The sequence below is a fragment of the Otolemur garnettii genome, unplaced genomic scaffold, assembly GCF_000181295.1.
Source record: "Otolemur garnettii isolate 467f Iridium unplaced genomic scaffold, OtoGar3 scaffold00008, whole genome shotgun sequence".
In the NCBI taxonomy this organism is placed as follows: Eukaryota; Metazoa; Chordata; class Mammalia; order Primates; family Galagidae; genus Otolemur; species Otolemur garnettii.
The window spans coordinates 32,247,064-32,266,579 of NW_003852403.1; the positions used below are offsets into that span (position 1 = coordinate 32,247,064).

The 19,516-nt window shown below is 41.7% G+C and overlaps 1 protein-coding gene across 2 annotated transcripts in view; it reads right to left on the bottom strand.

Moving 5' to 3' along the window:
- Nucleotides 1–19,516, bottom strand: part of PRKG1 (protein kinase, cGMP-dependent, type I) — a 1,243,017-nt gene that overhangs the window by 1,147,566 nt on the left and 75,935 nt on the right. Inside the window, exon 1 of one of the 2 annotated variants that reach the window (XM_012801439.2) lies at nt 14,782–15,252. The exons of the other annotated variant lie outside the window; for it this stretch is intronic. Within the exon in view, the coding sequence (XP_012656893.1) occupies nt 14,782–15,092 (311 nt within the window). The 5' untranslated portion in view covers nt 15,093–15,252. Of the gene's footprint in view, nt 1–14,781; nt 15,253–19,516 lie in introns of those variants that run through there. 2 annotated transcript variants of the gene reach the window in all.

Sequence of the window (19,516 nt, forward strand, 5' to 3'; positions counted from 1 at the left end):
CAGCAAAACCAAGCTTGGTTGCCCTGGGCTCTGTTCCAGGACCTTGTCATTACTAAACCTGTCTTTCTATCTCATGCTTCTCAATTTGGTTTGGCGATGTTCATACCACTTCAATAATGGAAGTTGATTTATCAACAATAATAATGATAGTAATAATAACTTCTACAACAACCCTCTATTGAGCCCACACTATATTTCAGGCACTGTGCTGAGGGACATAAAAATATCATTTCTAATCATGGCATATGTTACAATCCTCACGTATAATGAGGAAATGGAAGCCCATACAGACTCAAAGTTACATACCAATTAAATTATAGCCCATGCTGTAGTAGCAATTAAATTAAAACCCACGCTCTTATCCATTATATGTAGCATGAGCTGTGTTCTGATCCCCCTGTCTATAATTTCCATAAATGCACTGCTGAACCACAGGACTCTGTGGACTCTCAGGGTGATCTTATTGATGCATGAATGCCATACAGAGTGTAGGAAGTGGGTTGAACTGATTCTGACGACTGAGTGGATTTGCAATCACCTAAGAACTACTGGATTTGGTCTATATTACCTCACCTCTTTGGACCTTAAGTTTCTCATTCGTATAATAGTGATGATCAGTCCCTTATTCACTCAGGTATTGTAAGGCACAAATGAAATCATACACACATTCATTTTTCTAGCCAATGAATATAACTTGTCATCAATCTTCACTCTTACTATAATACAAAATCTATAGTTGCTTTGGTGCCTAGGCCATCTAGAAGATTAACCTCAAGATACTCAGAGAAGTATAGGATCTCAGGAGGTGAAACAGTTTATTATAGGATTCATTAGTCCCAGGTTTCATCCTGGAGAGCTAAGAGGTAATATAAAGGCAAACAAAATCAGCCTTAAATGTTTTCTGTTTCTATTTTGGCTACTGTTGAGGCAAATACTCAATTAAAAAGTATTTCATGGCTTGTCGCCAGTAGCTCAGCAGCTAGGGCACCAGCCACATACATTAGAGCTGGTGAGTTTGAATCCAGCCCAGACCTGCCAAACAACAATGACAAGCTACAACCAAAAAATAAAAATAGCCAGGCATTGTGGCGTGCACCTGTAGTCCCAGCTACTTGGGAGGCTGAGACAAGAGAATCGCTTAAGCCCCAGAGTTTGAGATTGCTGTGAACTGAGACGCCACGGTGACATAGTGAGACTCTGTCTCAAAATAAAATAAAATAAAATAAAAATAAATAAATAGGCTCAGCGCCTATAGCTCAACCGGCTAAGGCGCCAGCCACATACACCTAAGGTGGCAGGTTCGAATCCCCAGCCCGGACCCGCCAAACAACGACGGCTGCAACCAAAAAAAAAAATAGCCGGGCGTTGTGGCAGGCGCCTGTGGTCCCAGCTACTTGGGAGGCGGAGGCAGGAGACTCGCTTGAGCCCAGGAGTTGGAGGTTGCTGTGAGCTGTAATGCCACAGCACTCTACCCAGGGGGACAGCTTGAGGCTCTGTCTCAAAAAAATAAATAAATAAATAAATAAATAAAAAGTAATTCATCATGAATTTAATGATCTCTACCATCTCATAATATTAAGATCTACAAAAGGTTTTAGATAATCCAAATTAGTATGCCATTATTCTAAACCTAAAAGGATTTTGTTAGTGAAAAGTTTTGGCTTTGTCTTCAGATGGAATTAAGAATATGAGAATATTCTCCTATACATTTCCACAAATCCCATGCTTTTATTTCTTAGCAATCACCCCCATCTACTTTTCAAAGTTAATCAATTTATGACATTTTATGTTGCAGAGTTTGTGACTTCACTAGACATTCAAGCTGGAGGACAAGTGTGTTTCCTTAGAAAGACACTTTACAATCACTTTTCAAGACTTTGTCATTCCTAATGTAAAAAACTAAAGTGTATTCATAGGCCAGGCAGATCACATAAACAAGGGTAATGGCTTAGATGAAGACAGCATGGAGTGGGAGGAGCTGGATAAGGTTGCGGGCACTGGCACATAAAGGCATGCAGAAGCCTTCAAATCCAAAAGTTTATACAACACTTTTCTGGCCAAACCAAACCTGTCTGAAAGCTCTAGTGACATAGCTTTATAACTTTCCAAATTTTAAACATAAAGAATGAAGTGCCCTAGGGCCAGAAACATTTACCTTGTCCTTCATTTGACAAAGAACTATTAAGCATGTGCTATATGCCAGCCTTCAGGCTCCAAAGATGTAACAAGGAGCAAAAGAGACACTGGTCTCATTTTCTTTGGTGGAAAGTAGATGTTAATCAAATAACAACCTAGATATAGAAATTCAAACTTTGATAAACATGACAAAGGAACATTACACAGCATTACAAAGTTAACCACAGAGAATTGGTAACATGACTCTCCTCACCCCCCGCCAGGTTTTCTGGACCCAATCTATTTTGAAAGCAATAAAGTAGTATCTTTTGTAACTTACACACTATGCCACAAATTTCAGGTATTAAATGATTTGCGAGTGGGGAGAAGATACATCTAGTTGTCTCCTGTAGTAGTTTCTTAATAAATAAATATTTGGGAGCTGATTGAGCAAACAAATAAATAACTGAAAAGTAATCTATCTTAACTTCTATTAATCACCAGAATTAAAAACCAGAAAGCATTTGATAAACTTTCTAAAATTATTCAATGAATGGCATCACTTTGAGGGGGGGCATGAGTAAGGCAATGAATCATTGACAGATTGAGGAAATGTTCCTTTAAAATGGAAATCTGGGCTCGGCGCCTATAGCTCAACCGGCTAAGGCGCCAGCCACCTACACCTAAGGTGGCAGGTTCGAATCCCCAGCCCGGACCCGCCAAACAACAATGATGGCTGCAACCAAAAAATAGCCGGGCGTTGTGGCGGGCGCCTGTGGTCCCAGCTACTTGGGAGGCAGAGGCAAGAGACTCGCTTGAGCCCAGGAGTTGGAGGTTGCTGTGAGCTGTAATGCCATGGCACTCTACCCACGGGGAAAGCTTGAGGCTCTGTCTCAAAAAATAAATAAAAAAAAATAAAAAAAAAATAATAAAATGGAAATCTGATTCAGTAAGGACAAGCATAGGCTACTTAAAAATATTAAACAAAAAAATGCTAGTACAAGATGGGGAAAGCTCTCTAAGTAGGAAACAGTAAAAAATGTTTTAAGCATGTGTAGTTGCATTTGATAAAATGTTGACTATAACAGCAACACAGTATTACTGTATAAAGAACTATGATGATCCTGAGGTGCTCTAGGCTCTAGGAGTGAACACATCCATGACCAGCATGGGTAAGTGGGTATTTAGTGTATAAAAAAGATCAAATAGCTATATTAAAGGGTCAAAAGTACACAAGGGGCCTTTGTTAAGAAATAGTTGGAATAAATAGCTAAACAATATAGCATATGAAGATTTAGCATGAGCTCTGGGGTCACACAAACCTAAATTTGAGTGCTTCAGCTCGTTGCTTTGTCTTGGACAATTTGTTTAACTTTTTCGTTTTTTGTTTTCTCCATTTGAAAAAAAACTGGGATGATAACAACGCCCACTTTATCAGATTGCTGGAAGAATTAAATGAGATGGCCCATGATGGCAAGACAAAGATTTTTAGTAGTTATCATCTTCACCGTCATCATCATCACCATCAATAGTGGATCACGAAAGACAAGGCTAAAACGTAAGAATAACTGCCTTAACTTCATAAAGGATTACTGTAGAGAAAAGAGAAATGGTTTTTGTGTCCAGGATTTTAAAAAAGATGAGACTAGTTTGAGTGAGAGAAATTATTATTATGGTTTTCCCCCTTCTTGATGATAAAGCAATAGATTGAATTATAGAAAGAAGAGTTGAAATCTACTAATGGTAGTCGAGGACAAAAAAAAAAACCTGCCACAGGCAATTTAAAAACTCACTAGCGAGGACTCACCTAGATATGATCTAATAACCTCTGAGTCAGTCTAGCAGAGAATCCCACTCTTGAAAAGACAAATCAATGTATACTTGAGTCATTTTCCATCTATCACTCTGACAGTAACCCCTAGGAATCCAGAAGATGGAGCGCTGCTCTTGTATGATAGATTATTTACCTGACACAGGACTTTAGAAACAGTATCAAAAGATAAGGCAGACCACAGAAGAGAAAGGGTCACCAGGGAAGGGTCAGCTCCGCGGTGATGAGCAGTGACCGCGTTGTATACTTTAGGATGAAGCGGCTAGCAATGCATTTGTTCGATATAACTCTCTTGTCTGTACTCCAAATTTGATCTTCATTATAATACTTCAATCTTGGTTCTTTTGATGTCGTTATTACTGAGGGTTTAGAAGCTGCTTATAAGAATCATGATGACATTATAGATGTACCATAACTTTTGATAGAAATAACAGAATACTCTCCAAATATCAGAATTTTATGAAATAATTTCTTGTAATTATTCATGAACATGTAAACAAATACCCCAATACATATATATACACACACACATACGACACACACGTAATGCTTTTAAGTGCTTGGATTCTCCATTTCTGGAAGTTTTTTCTTTGATTATTGTTATAGGAAAGGGCATGGACCATACTCTTTTAGCTGTTATCTCTCAAAAAGAAAACACTTTTTTAGGGTAGGCATTTCCCACCAAAAGTTCGAAAAGGAGGGAAAAACAAGTATGTTAATAATGTTAATGTCTTAAGTAAAGCAACAAAAAGGCAACGTCTCGATAAATTCACCAAGTATGTAAAAAGGTATCACGTTAATAAAAGGTGGGCCATTCCCAGTCAGCTTGTCATTGTATTTGTCTGCCAGTCCTTTCCAGGACTGTTTCAAAGTAACATCCACTTAGTTTTATGGCGTTCAGGACTACACAAACAAGGCATTGTTTAGTCCTTTTTTCTTTTTTCAACAAGAGAGTACAGGTCTCCATATTAAACAATGCTAAAACATCTGGAAGGCAGAATCAAACGAGTTACAATTTTTTTGTGTCATATTTCCCCTTTATGAAAAAACAAAAAGTCCGAGGTGAAATTTTGATGGAAAGAGAAATGACTATTTCCTCACCAAGGCTAAAGCTATTTAAGAAAATGTCATAGCAGAGTTTCTTTCACATTATTTCTAAAGCTTTTCAGATCCCTAACAAGGAGCACCGCTCATACAAATGCACGATGAAGTTCAGCATTACATTTTTATAAAGCTAGGTATTCAGTGAATGACTGGAAAGTCTGAGCAACTTCCATTTTGCACTATACCATATGCTATGGGGGGAAAGAGATTTTCCTCCGACAGTTCAGAACTGAAAAAGTTCTACTAAGTAAAATCCATTTGCTTAAAATAAAAAGGAACTCACTGAATGGATCTTCCGGACTAAATACTACTTCTAGTTATGTAAGTGTATTTGGGCCACCTTTTCTAAGCTTTAGTATTTGTAGACAGTTCAAACCAAGAGGGTAACAATTCCCTAGAATGAAGACTGATGCTCACATAAGGTTCCACAGCCTGACAGTGCAGGCAGTGTGCATTCCAGGGTTCATTCCAAAGCAGACTTTCTCATTTCTCTCCACCCAGTCACATACTGACTTGCCATCACGGGCTTAGCCTGGGATGGTACCTGCTGCTTTCAGATGTTTAATATTCCTTTGTAAAGGATATGCTGACACCTTATCAAACCAGCACACATCTAATCTGAGGTCATCTTCTCCAACATGGCGTAATATGAGATGTGGTCCTCAGGCACCAGGGATTAAGGCCACAAGTATATTATGAAGGTGGAAGTGTGGAGTTATGCACCTGCATGTGTAGGAGCATATGACCAACCCACCCCCTAGCCCATCTGTAACAACAAGTCTGGAAGGGACCAAACTCAGAATTCCCATTTTTCTTTTTTTGTCCTGACAATTCTTTTCTTCTTTCCTCTCATTTCGGACTTAGAAGCACCATCAAAACCATAATTGATTAGGAAACTGGACCATTAAGATGATGTAGAGTATATCCAGAAAAGAAGATGTTTTTCTCCCAGATTAGCTCATTATTCCTAGGCCTAGATCTGGTGCAAGCTTAATATTACCATAATACAATTGTTTCAGAAAATAGCACAAGTATTTTGCTTAACTAGAGTGTATTTGTCATCACTGACATTCAATACAATTAACCAAATTAAACTGACTGGCTGATACTATAATTATTCATGTTCCCAGAAGTAAAGTGCTATTTCCTAAGAGCAGGTAGGGCCTCGAAGTGAGATCTACTTACTGATGCTTCCGCTGGCCCTAAGTGACCCCACCTCTAGATAGAAGTCAATACCGTTACACACATCTTAAAGCAAATCTGATGAAGCTTAATTTGCATTTATGATCTTCAGACAGGCAACAGTATTTAACATTCTTTTTGATGCAGGTGAAAGTAGTATATGTTGGCACTAAATTGTCACTAATTTCTTTTTCTATACTAAGTCCCAGCCTTTAAGATCTTAGAATAAAAGAACCCAGAGATACAGGCATGTTCCAAGTATCCCACCGCCAGCAATTCCCCGTCATTCTGCTTCTAACTGCTAAGCCATAATAAGGGAACACATGCTTTTGGTCATGTTCTGTATTGTTGCTAATTCCTCTTATCCCTCTCATTTAGGTCCAATAACTAAATGAACTACATGAAGCTGGATTCATAATGAAAGTGTTTACTTTACTTATAATTAACTTCCTTGCATAATTAATGTCTCCAATCCTCTGGGCAGCCTTATTACATCTCCTCTGCCTTAACACGCTATCTGTCAGCAGAATACATTTTCATATTTCAGAAGGAGAGGGAAAGAGACAAGCTAGCTCCTCCCCGACTCCACTTCGAAGATCACTTTTGCCAAAAAGTATTTGCAACTATATTAGCTACTTTCGTGGCTTATATAAAATGCTGTGTTGGCTGATCTTCACCTAAAAAGATAACGACCAATTACAAGTATAAATAGCTCCTACCAGAGACCCCGAGGAACACCTTCAGGAGTGTTTTTTAACGATTATATAAGAAGAAAGAGGACAAGAAAGAGACAGAAGAGCTGGCAATAGGGGCAGCAGTGAGGTCTGACCACAGGGTTTAGGAATTCTCGTGTCTGGGAGGGACACACCAAGATCCGTCACTGCAGGTATCATCTCAGACCTCTCACCTGCCAGCAATGCTCAGATCTATCCACTTACACCAAACAGTCTGGAAGGGGCGCTGAGAAGTTGATATGTTAGCTCTGCTTTTCCTAAAGCCTTGGAAAGTACTCCTCAGCCTGAGCTCAGGCTGTTTGCCTTAAAAGGATAAAATATCTGTAGGGGAAAAAAAACTGTCGAGCTGGCTGCAGAGATATCACATACCAGAAGGAGAGGCACTACAAGCCCAGTGCTACTCTTCCAAGAGGAGCTCATCGGTGTTTCACCTTCCTAAACTGAACATTGGATAGCAGTAGCTGGGACCCAAGGAAGCAGTCTCACTGGCCAATGAGGCAGGCGCCCTCGGTGAGAACAGAAAGCAGACTTGGAGTGGTGGCTGATCCTAATGTGTGTCACATGTGGACAGCGGCCAGGACTCAGAGCTGCCAGGAGAAGGGAAACATCGTTAACCACTGAGCAGGGTCACTACCACTTTGTGTATTCCAGGTCCATAGCGGGTAGCCCCCATGATCACAGTGGGACTGACAGGCCCAGATATTTATGGGGACTGGGAAGCTGCTTGGGATTTAAGTTGGGCAAAAGAAAACAAGCAAGGTGCTTCCCCAGAGAAAGAGAATTTAAGTCATCTGTAACAATCAACATTTAATAGGCTATCATCCAGTTCTCAGCCCTGAATGTATATTAGAATCACCTTGGGAGTTAAAATAATACGCTCATGCCTCCGGTCACCCCAGAGAAATTACCCTTGAGTCTCTGGAGGCAGGAACTACAGCAAAGATATTTGTTAAAGCTCCCTGGACAGTTCTAATATACAGCTGGAGTTGAGAACTACTGGAGTAGGTAGGGTGATGGTTAGTGATTGGGGAGAATAAACAATAAAGTATCATCTAAACAGTGTACATCTACAATTTGGTTCAAAGTCATTACTGCTTTTGCAAGTTCCTAGTGATGAAAAGTTTTAGCCAATAGAGGCATTTAACTCTTTGAATAAAAATGTATCCTGGCCTTTGGTTTAAAATCACACACACACACACACACATACACATACACATCCTGTCATCTGTCTATCAGAGTCATTTCCTAATTTTCCTGCACATTGGAGTTACCTGGGAAATCATTAAAAAATACTGATACCTTGCTTCCACTCCCAAATGCTCTGATTTTTACTTGTTTTGGGAAAAACCCAGCCATCGGATATTTTTTTTTTTTAAGTTCCCCAGGTGGTTCCAATGCACAGCAAATTTTGAGAAGCTCTGTCCTATCTTCTTCCACTTTCCCAGAGTAATTCTGTTTCCTGTTTAATGATTGGTCCGCAGATACTCCTTCGAGAATAGCCTCTCTGGTATTTATTAGGTTTTCCTGCAACTTCCTAATCTTCACCCTCTTTTGTAAGCAGGACAGGCGGGAAAAGGCTCACAGCTCAAATTCAGGTTCAGCCTTTTACTAAGGGTGTGTCCTCGGGCAAGTTGCTGAGCTTTTCTGAGCAACTGTTCTGTTCGGCCTTCTGTTTCTTATGCTGGTGAAATGGGCATATTTCAGAATCTTGGTGCCAGTGCTGTTTGAATGGTAAAAAGATATGATCCACGTAATCCCAGGAGCAGCACCTGGCAGAGAGGAGGTGCTCCATAAATGTTAGCTGTTCTTATCATGATGGACAGGACAATTCTTGACCCTTGATTTCAGAACAGTGGTGTACTGACCTGCTGCCCTCATTCTTTTCCTTTGCCCTGTGAACTGCACAAAATCTCAGATTAAGAGATGTTGCGAAGGGACAGTACGAAGCATTCAGAACAAGCATTGGTCTAAGAGAAACCTTTTCACGGCTGCTCCCTGAGGAGGCGAGCCTTGCACACACTCCACTTGGGGTGTCTCCTCCGTATGACTGTCTTATCCACACAGGACCATTTCACTTGCAAATTCTGTTCCAGTCTTACCACCGATCTATTCCCCCACAAAACCTATGACTCCTTTCCCACTTCCCAGAGCTTTAACAAACTTCATCTTGTGTTGCCCTTTCCTGTTCTCCCCCCATACACACATCTTCACCTCACTCCACTCTCCTGGGTTTTTTTTTTGTCATATTAATAACTATAATTATAAAACCCATTCAGAAACTAGAGACTTCTGGGAGTGTACTATTCGTCCCACCTTGTGTTAAAACATCTGTTTTGTGTAGCTACAGTTTTGGTGCTATTGTTTATATTTACATGACAGCTTTGGAAGGAGAACATTCCTCTGCTCTTACAAACAAAATTATACTTAGAGAGTTCAAACAGGCTGCACAGACTTAACTTCTCACAAAATAAATTTTAAGGAGATGCTGAGAAGCACCATCCTTAGTGAAGACGGTGAGAGGGAAGGAGGACTGGTGGCAGAAGGCTGGGTGTGAGGAAGGGCTGTCAGGGAAGGGGTGGCAAACAGCCCCAGCTCAACAATTCAAGATCAGGATTCAAAATGCCACAGATGTGACTGCATAATAAGCTGTTGAGCATCCTGGTAAATGCTGCTTTCAGCATGTGCTTATTTATTATATTGTCTTGCCTGCTCTGAGCTTGGAAGGTTCAAGTCAGAGGGTCTGGAATGCTAGCTAGCAACAGGCCCAGTTCCTGGGGATGGGCAGGAGCACCTACGGTGGAGAGGACAGAAAGAGCAGCAGCCTGGTGTTCGGATATGGTTGCTAGGATACCATGAAGACCCTCCATCGCTAGGCAAACAGGGGGAAAAAAATGTGTCCATATGCCTTATAACCTGCAAACGGCAACCACGGGAACATGGCCCGCATTCCTCTACCTTTCCCATTAGGAATCCAAACCCAACTCTTTGGTGCAGTAACAAATAACAGGAGCTTGGAAATGTGGCCCAGCAGAGCAAGGAAGCCGGTCGTTTATATTCTCAGGCAGTCTCTAGAGCTATTCTATTTAAAGGCTCCTCAGTATTGTCATTAGAAACCCCATTTTAAGGGCGTACAACTTGACTGTGCTTCAAAACACCCTAACAGGGTCTTGCAACCTGGTCTCACACATTTTTATAAAGGCTTCCACGACTTCAATTTTATTCAATTTTATTGCACAGACTGGAATGTCAAATTAATGATCAAACTTAAATTAGAAACTCTAGTGGAATAATGTTGGGGCAGAGTTTAACTCGTCCACAAGAAGCAGACAAACCACACACACACACACACACACACACACACACACACACACGGGAAAGATGAATCTCCAAAACCAACCTCAGGTTTCATTCTCATCTATGTCCAGTTTGCCTAAGTATGGAGAGGAAACTGCACTGCTAGTCTGGGGCAGAAAATTAGATTATTTTCAGCAGAACATTTCTGAAGTTAGTGGAAAAAGCAACGTGGTGTCTTTAAGGATGGAACTTGGTTTAAGAGTTTTAATCATTTATGGGTTTGCTTAAATGAAATACTCGTATCCAATTAGCATAGTTTTGACTATCTCCAGGACGGTGCTAGTGGGTGTTAAGAGGGCTGAATTGATATTCTGAGATTCAGAACTTTGCTAGTAGGTAACAATCAACCCTCAGTGTAAAACATACATACAAATAATCCTTGATGATTCTAAGAGCAAGCAGAACGTCCTCTCCCCTACTTTAGAAAGCATATAAAGACTCTTCTTGCTGGCCCAAACTTGCTTTCTGTCAATTCCCTCTGTGGTCTCTAATACAGCCACTAGTTTCTGCCAATCCCCAGATATGCTCTGTTTTCCTTTTCTGTGTTGTCTCTTTGCTAATCTGTCTCCCCCTCCCCTTTGCATCTCATTTCCATTCAACTATATCAGGGCCATCCTTCAAATACTTACTTTAAATACTTCCACAGACACAAGAGTTTCTGATACCATAAAATTAAATGGGCTTGATATCATTTTGCCAACTGTCTTAATTATTCCTCTGGGACTTAGCTTACTCTGCTTCCGAGACTATTGACTAGCGTAGCAATGTTACCCCCTTATTAACTCCTTAATGGCACAACCTACGTATCTCTCACCTCTAGTGCCTTTAAATATTTTTTGCACACAGCAAAAGTATTGAACTGAGTTGTAGGTCACATTTGGAATTTAATTTCTACCTTTGAATAGCATCTATGTTTTATTAATAAGAGCATGCCAATCTCTGATTATTCTAGAATTCTCTCAAATTTCTACAGAATTTAACAGACAGCCTTTAGGAAGATTCTATTTCTCTTGAGATATATTAGTGTCAAGGTTTAAAAAGATCATATAAGATCTGTCTAAAATTAATGCCTCCTTAAAAATGAGGAACTATGTCTCCTTTTATCTTCAGCTCTTGGAAAGTACTTCACAATCAAAAAGTAAAACAGAGCAGAACATGTTGTAATTCACTGAAACTCCACTACTCCTGGGATGAGAATAAAAGTTTAACATAAATACAGACACGAACAACTTTCAGGAACTGAAGTCTGTATAATACATCTGAAATGACACAGAACCCTGTGACAGCAAAAGGAAAAAGATCCGGGAATACTTTCAGTAGGTAAAAAGGTTTAGATCAAAATGTCAGAAACTGGATATTGTAACTTATCATGGAGTCAATTTTCAGAAATAAAATGTCATGAAATAAAATTACTTTGAAAGTCCATAAGGCCTATTCCATATATACAATTAACAGGCAATCTGATTTTCTATAATGGATCATTGGGCTTTCTTTTTTCACTTTTTAGAGTTTATTTGCTCAATTTATTTCAAAATATACAGTCTAGCAGTTTCACGTTCTTAAGAAGTTATTTAGTACTAGTTGAATATAGATTCTAATTTCCTGCATCAGTTCTTCGGCTCACATTCAAAACATAAGAAGAGGTTAAGGACTCTATACAGATTGTGTAAGAGCCTAACAAAAACACGTCTCCCACCTCAAAGCTGCAGCAAATGTACCCTGGTTCTAGGCTGGAATCTGACAGAGGTTTCCCTCCAGTTCTCACCTTCAAGGGAAAATTCCAAACCAAACATGTGAAAGTGATTAAAGTTAAGTAGTTTACATTTTACACTAATTTTAAATGATCAAAATCACTAAAAAAAAAAAAAAATTATTTTTTAAAAATTACAATCCTCAGAAGGTAATCTCTGGAAGCAAAAACTAGACAAGCATATTTGCATACATCAAATAATTGAACAGGACATTAGTGGGGAAGTTACCTCTATCTACGAAAAAAGAGATCATAACTTACGTGAACTTGAAAGTCATTTTAGTCTGTGTAGTTGGTTTTGTTTCAACTTGAACTCACAATAATCTATGTGTAAGTTAAAGAAAGATGGCTAAATTGGAGTTGCCGTAAAGATGAACTGTAAAAATATAAACACTTGTTGCCAATAAGTCCATCTACTCAAATTATTCATGGTGAAATAGATTCAAATGCAAACATGTTTTCTTTGGTGTGGCAATTTTTCTTAATTCTTTGTGAAACTATCTTGTACAACCATCCAAATGACCTAAGATATAGTGATTTTGCATACAATATACTTCTTTTCTTCCAGAAAGGTACACATTCTACTACTCAAGCCAATTTTATTCTAGTTTTCTTTATGTAAGTGTGAAAAAAGAACAGATGTTTTTCCAAAAATATTTAAGCTCAGAAGACATTCTATCATTTTCTTCAATAAAATTCTTCAGAATCACCAAATCCATCATGGCAATACCTGAATAGCTGATTTCCTTAAAACACAAGTTATTAAATAAATATCAGCACACAGAACATTGTTCAATAAAGAAAATGTTTATTGTAATGGATGCTGTAAAATTTTTGCCACACTAATTTCATTTTCCACCGTGGACTTTTCTTTTAAATCTAGTTATTCCACATATCAAGCACTGCGAAGTTTCTAAAACTTACCATACTGCAGAGTTCATTCTCTGCTGCCTGGGTTCCTTTAGACCTTCTCTGATAGAATGCTTAACTGGCGTTATCAGCTGGCTCCATCATGCTTCATTATGAAACCTATTAAAATGGTCTTTTCATATGAGTGGAGTTTGCTCTGGCAACTCCAAAGTCCTGCAGATACTAAAATGCCATCGGAGGGAATGCTTAAAGATGCAGGGAGCTGTCTCTGAGTTATTTTTTCATTATGCAAAACTTGGCCCAGGAGAGATGGTCATGTACCTTGTTAGCTAAAACAGGCAGGCATGTCAGGACTGCAAATTAATTTACCAGGGAAAGTTGAAGTTGACTCAGATCACTCAGGTTTCTAAGGCAGATCTACGTCTGCTGAACTATTAGGGCAAGTTGGTGAGGTCAGAATCTCAGGAATGTTTATCCTTAGTGTCTCTCCTCCACTCCCTCACCAAACACAAACTCCTCCTTAGGCGTCACCTGCATGAGGAACAGCAAATGTTCCAATGGGAACCGCTATGGACGGGTATAACTCCAAGTTTTCAAAAGTATAACTAGTGTATGCTCGGGAACCCCACAAAATCCGATGAATACAAATAAAGGTAACCAAGTTCGTATTGACTCTTTCTCCTTATATTAATTCCTCGTCCTTATGAAGCAAAGCGTTTTAAGAGAGCCTGTATTATTATGTAACACGTGTCATCCAGACAATGAGATGTAGTTAAGAGTAGCAAAATCCTTGATTTGATCAATTATGTCATTCTCTACTAATTAGAAACGCCATTCATTTGAGGGCTCTCCCCTCATTCTACCTTAACCTCCAGTTCCTGCTTCTTTACTCTCCATATGGATTCTGAGTTGAGGGTTGTATAACAAGTTTCATTCAATTTTCCCCATCCAAGTTATGAAGCCCACTGGCATGAGAACTACAGAGTGCTCTGAAATGCTAGAACAATGCACCAGAGTGGTTGCCTTAGAAGCCAGGAGTAAGCAAACAACGTGTCCAGGCGTTGTAAATAAGGTAAGTGTACTAATCTATATTTGACCCTGGAAACATACAACCCTCTGGGGAGATGGGGCTGCTCCATTAGTAGTAACGTTATAGGAATTCCTTAAGGAAAACAAGCAATCTTTTCCCTCAGATGTTATGGAAAAATATTTTTAAAAAATCAACAGACTAGGCTTCCATTTATGGATTGTAAATGTCATCCGACTCAGGAAATCAAAAATGCTTCCCTTTTATATGCGTATTTGCTTATTTCTTACACTTTGATAACGACAGAACCTCAGGTTTGAAGGGTACCAGCGTGAAGCGCCAGCCGGGAGAGAAATCCCGGAGAGCCACAAAAGCGTGCAAAGTGAGGAGCTATCAGACGCATTTCATTTCAAGTCTGATGAGCCTGCATTTAGGATTTTTCCGGCTGGGCTGGTTTTGACAGGGGTCTGGGGAGACGGGGGCTTTTTATTTCTCCTGTAACACTCACACACACAGTCGGACACACACTTGGGGCGCAAACTCTACGCACGCTAGGTGGCAATTATGACTGTATATATGATATTTAAAAATAATACCTTGACATCTGACAAAGACACGAAGGCAACGTATGTGCAGTGAGTCTGGCTCTGAGAAACGTGCACAGCCCCGCAAGAAGTGCCCGTTAAAATGAAACATTTCTGAGGATGAGGACAGACATGGCAAGCGCGAGGGGCGGGGGCCGACAGACAATACAGAGACCCGCAGCTACCCAGCGCCAGGGTGCCACACGACCCGGCGCGCAACCCCTGCTTACTGTGGGCTCTTGGGGTAGAAGGGCAGGGTCACATGGCTGAGATCCTGGATGTCGAAGGCGGTGGGCTCCGCGGAGATCGCCTGCCGCTTGGTGCGCGGCTCGCCCTGCAAGGTGCTGGCGCTCTGCTTCTGCGCTTGCTGGGTGGCTGGTCGGATCACCGAGCGGTACTTGTCCAGCTCGTTCTGCAGCTTCTGGATCAGTTCGTCCTTCTGATCCAACTCCAGCTCCAGCTCGTCGATGAGAGCATCCCGCTGCCTCAGCTCCTCGATCTTCTCCTGGAGCGCGTACTGTAAATCCCGCAGGGTGCCCATGCTCCTCCGGGCTGCCGGGGGCTCCTTCCTGCCGCTGCTCCGCGTCTTGGGGCTTCCTCCCCTCTCGGATCAACTTTCCCCAAAGTCGTCGCTGCCTCCCGAGTGCAAAAGCTTCCTACTTGAGACCAAAGCCAGCCCTGGCTTCTGAGCATGCCCAGTCCGCCGGCTCCAGCCACCGAGAGTTTCAGTGTGCAGATTCCACTCGTCTGGGCTCACTGAGAGGCTGAGCGTGGGGATGAGCAAAACAGCAGGTCCAACCGGGGATTAAACCTGGAGCGCGGTGGGCGCCGCAGCGCGGGGGCGCCGCGGCGGGGGAGCGGTGGCGGGAGCGGGAGGAGGGACTTGACCCGGGCTCCGAGGAGCGGGTCCGGCGGGGTCGCTGGCGCCGGGCGCCGGAGGAAGCGGGCGGTGTGTGTGAGGACCTGATAAAGCTCCGAGGCGCGCTGCGGGGTGTGCGGGCGGAGCGAGGCGGGTGGGAGGTGGGGAGAGAGGCGGGAGGACCCCGCGCGCGCTGGGCGGGCGGCAGCCGGCTCCAGGGCGCACCAGCCTGGAGAACGTCGAGCTAGGAGCCTGGCCAAGCCCGAGGGCACCGAAGACTGGGCACGCGAAGAGCTCTGAGTTCTGGAGGCATTTGGCCCGCCAGCCGCAACCGAGAAGAGCTCCCGAGCGCTGGGGCTGAGCTCTCGCCTCTCCATGCCACCTTTCCCACGGGGCGCGCCTCGCACAGGTGGCTAACGCTGGGAAAGAAACTTGCCTCTCAGGAGGCGACAGCGAGTCGGGACCGGAGGGGGATTCCCCCTACAGCCAGACGTTTTGGAGGAACTGAGGTTGGGGGAATGGGGTTCAGTTGCCCCCTTCAGCGTCGCTCCTGTCTGCCAGCTCCTGTAGTTACTGCTTTATTTTGTCCCCTTCCGAACTCAGATCGAGGAACTCTTTTTTTTTTTTTTTTTTTAGGGCAAAGGCCAAAATCTGATTTGGGCCCTAGAAGGCCACTCAGCTTCTCCATCATGCCCCCCCCACCCCCGCCCCCTGAACTTGCATCTGGGGAATAGTTTACTGCTGGTCCTGGCGTCTTCCAGTTGCTGGATTTGGCGGGGGCGGGTTCCAAAAGTTCAAACTGAACTTTACCTTTGAAAATATTATTAGTACTTTCCTGACAACCAAGCTGTTAGGAATGTATCTTTCCATTGGAATGGCCAGGAAGAAATCCTGACAGGCAAACTTTGAAGAAAAGGGAAAACCCTCACAGGGAGGAGGACACCTCCAGGCTGGCCACAGAAACTGCGCAGTATTTGGTTACAAGGGTCCCACCCACCTACTGCCGCCCGCATCCCTGGCCCCACTGTGCTTCCTACAGTGATGACAATCGGATCCGACAGCTTTCTCTGTCAGGGGCTATTCTCCCATCACTGGGACACGTGTTTAGAATCCCCAACTCCTACCTCAATTCCTACTGTCTGCTTAAGTCTTCAACAACTCATCGAAATCTTTAGTCTCTTTATTAGCTGCCTTTTAATTACTATTCTTAGGCACTTAGTGTTCTAATCTTCAGTGCTCTGTGTGGTCATTCCTTAACACTAAAACAAAGTAGATAGAAAATAAAATTCAATGGCAATGCACAGCTCTTCCCTGGAATCCGAACTCAGGCAAAATACAAATATTAGCAACCAAAAACGTGCTCACGTTTGCTTCTGAATACACACCTATGTGTGTGAGGTTGCAAAGACAGAGAGGAACAGAGCAGCGAGCTGCTGGCACAGGAACAAGCTTTTTGATTTAAAGTGCGCTTGCTTGTGATGGGAGGTATAAATGACAAAGGATCTACTATCCGAAACATTTTTCACACAGATGATGATCTAATTCTCTTAGTACAGATGACACATACACTTTTTCTGCTTTCCAATATAGACATTTTCAGAAGTGCATTTATTTCACATTGTGATATGTGAACTGGATAACTCCCCAAACAGTTTCATTTGTAAGGGAGAAACAGGAATAGCTAGCATACAGTGACAGCAATAAATAATATCTCTGAATAATTGTTGTTTTAATTAAAAGTAAATCAAGCAGAAGTACTATGACTTTGTCTGACTGTATTCTATAAGAGCTTCTGTGACAATGTCCTTCTTCTAGGCAAGAGGCCAAATTCTTATCTTACTCAAACTGTGGGAATTCTTTTTTGTTTTTTTGCAGTTTTTGGCCAGGGCTGGGTTTGAACCCGTCACCTCCAGCATATGGGGCTGGTGCCCTACTCCTTTGAGCCACAGGCGCTGCCCTGTGGGAATTCTTTTTTTCCATGGGAAAATGTTTAATACTAAATGACTTTTTTCTTTTTTTGAGACAGAGTCTCACCTTGTCGCCCCTGGTAAAGTGACATGGCATCATAGTTCACAGCAACCTCAGACTCTTGGGCTCAAGCGATTCGCTTACTTCAGCCTCTCAGGTAGCTGGGTCTAACAGGCACCAACCACAATGCCCAGCTATTTTTAGCAACACGCTCTCACTCTGGCTCAGGCTGGTGTGGAACTTGTGAGTTCAGGCAAGCCACCCGCCTCAGCCTTCCAGCATACTGTTATTACAAATGACTTTTTCTTATAGATCTGTATTGGGGTCCATAATGCCAAGAGTTTATGTCTAAACAGAAATCCAAGGCAATGTATAGGGTACATCGTGAGACAACTGCCAAGCAGAGTTTGGGGTTTTAGAGTTCATTTTGAGGCATAAATGGGGCTGCTTAACATCTTTAAGCAGCACAGAGTAGAGTGGAGAGTTCTTCACGTGTAGAAAGCCTGTCTAGCACATATAAAGGAAAATAGGAACTAAAGCATTTCCCCCCAAAAAATGAAAAAACAGCACTCTTACCAAAAATATTTGTGTATTTTGAACAAAAGTGAGCTTTTTAACACCGAATTGTAAAATTGAGTAAATAACTTTTATGATTAGATAAGCTAGCATATCTACATAAAACATAGGATGTAGCCACATTATATGTTCATTTAAAGGGAATTTTCATGATACAAAATATGTTGTAGTATGAATCGGATACTGAAAGTCAAGAATCCATCCTAACAAACACAAAGTAAATGGCTGAAAAGATCCACCATTACCATTTTGACTTTAAAAGGTGTTCAAAATATAGACCATATTCAGGTATGCTGCTAGCCTATATCACACAAAAACTTTCTCAGCGCCCATAATCAGTGGTTAGTGTGCTAGCCACATACACCAAGGCTGGCGGGTTCAAACCCAGCCTGGGTCTGCTAAACAACAGTGACAACTACAAAAACAACCACAAAAATAAATAGCCGGGCACTGTGGCAGGGGCCTGTAGTCCCAGCTACTTAGGAGGCTGAGGCAAGAGAATTTTACTTTCAAAGTTACTGATAGAAAAGTAAAACCAAGAGTTTGAGGTTTCTGTGAGCTGTGATGCAATGGCACTCTACCCAGGGTGATGTAGTAAAACTCTGTCTTAAAAAACAAACAAAGAGATATTCAATAAAATAGCTTTATTATAATACTAGGGGTTAAAAAAATAAACTCAAAAGAATTTGTCATCCTTCCCTAAAAACACAGTTAGCCCCAAAAGAACCATGATAATGTTATCATTCCATTACACTGATGCAACATTTCCTGAAAGAGTCCTAAGTTTGAATATTTTTTCTACCATTTCGTGTGTATATCTTGGAAAAGGAAAAACAAACAAAAATGTAGCTGAGATTTTTAGGTAATGGAAGCCATCCCTTGCAGAAAGTTGCTCAAAGTAACCAGGATTCCTAAGACTACATCATGAAGGCTGTTGCTGGCAAACCTAAGGCTTCCTCTAAGCTCATAACCATAATCAAGACCACAATAAATACAATCAAGTTCCTTGCACTCAGAATGAGTGACACCCTTCATACAACACACTAAATTGGTTGTTAATATTTCTATTTCTATGTGAGGGAATGGAGGCACAGACTATCCCACCCAGTGAGTGGCAAAGTCTGGGTTCAAATCCAGACCATTCGCCTTAGAGCCCAAGCCCCCACCTCTTGTTGCCTTCTGCACAACTTCCTGGTGTTACTGCTGTCTTATCTGGAACCACAGAGATAAAAAGCGTCCTTTAACTTGCTTGACTTTTGCAATGGGGAGGTGGCCAGGGGAGAAATTTGAAAAATCCTGCAAAAGCAGGAATAAGATCTGTAAAAAGTTCCTTTTTTTCCAAAAACTGTCTTTACTTCAACACCATCTCACCCACTTTAGGATAAACAACTTGTATCCCTTTGCCTTAGATCATTCTGGTTTTAAAACTAGAACTGCTTGGGATTTTCCATTTGCCTTAGATCATTCTGGTTTTAAAACCAAAAGTTCTGAGAATCTCTCAGTCCTAGTCAAGACTGTTGGTCGCTGTGTTTTAATTCAGGATTGCGGAACCTCTCCAGTAT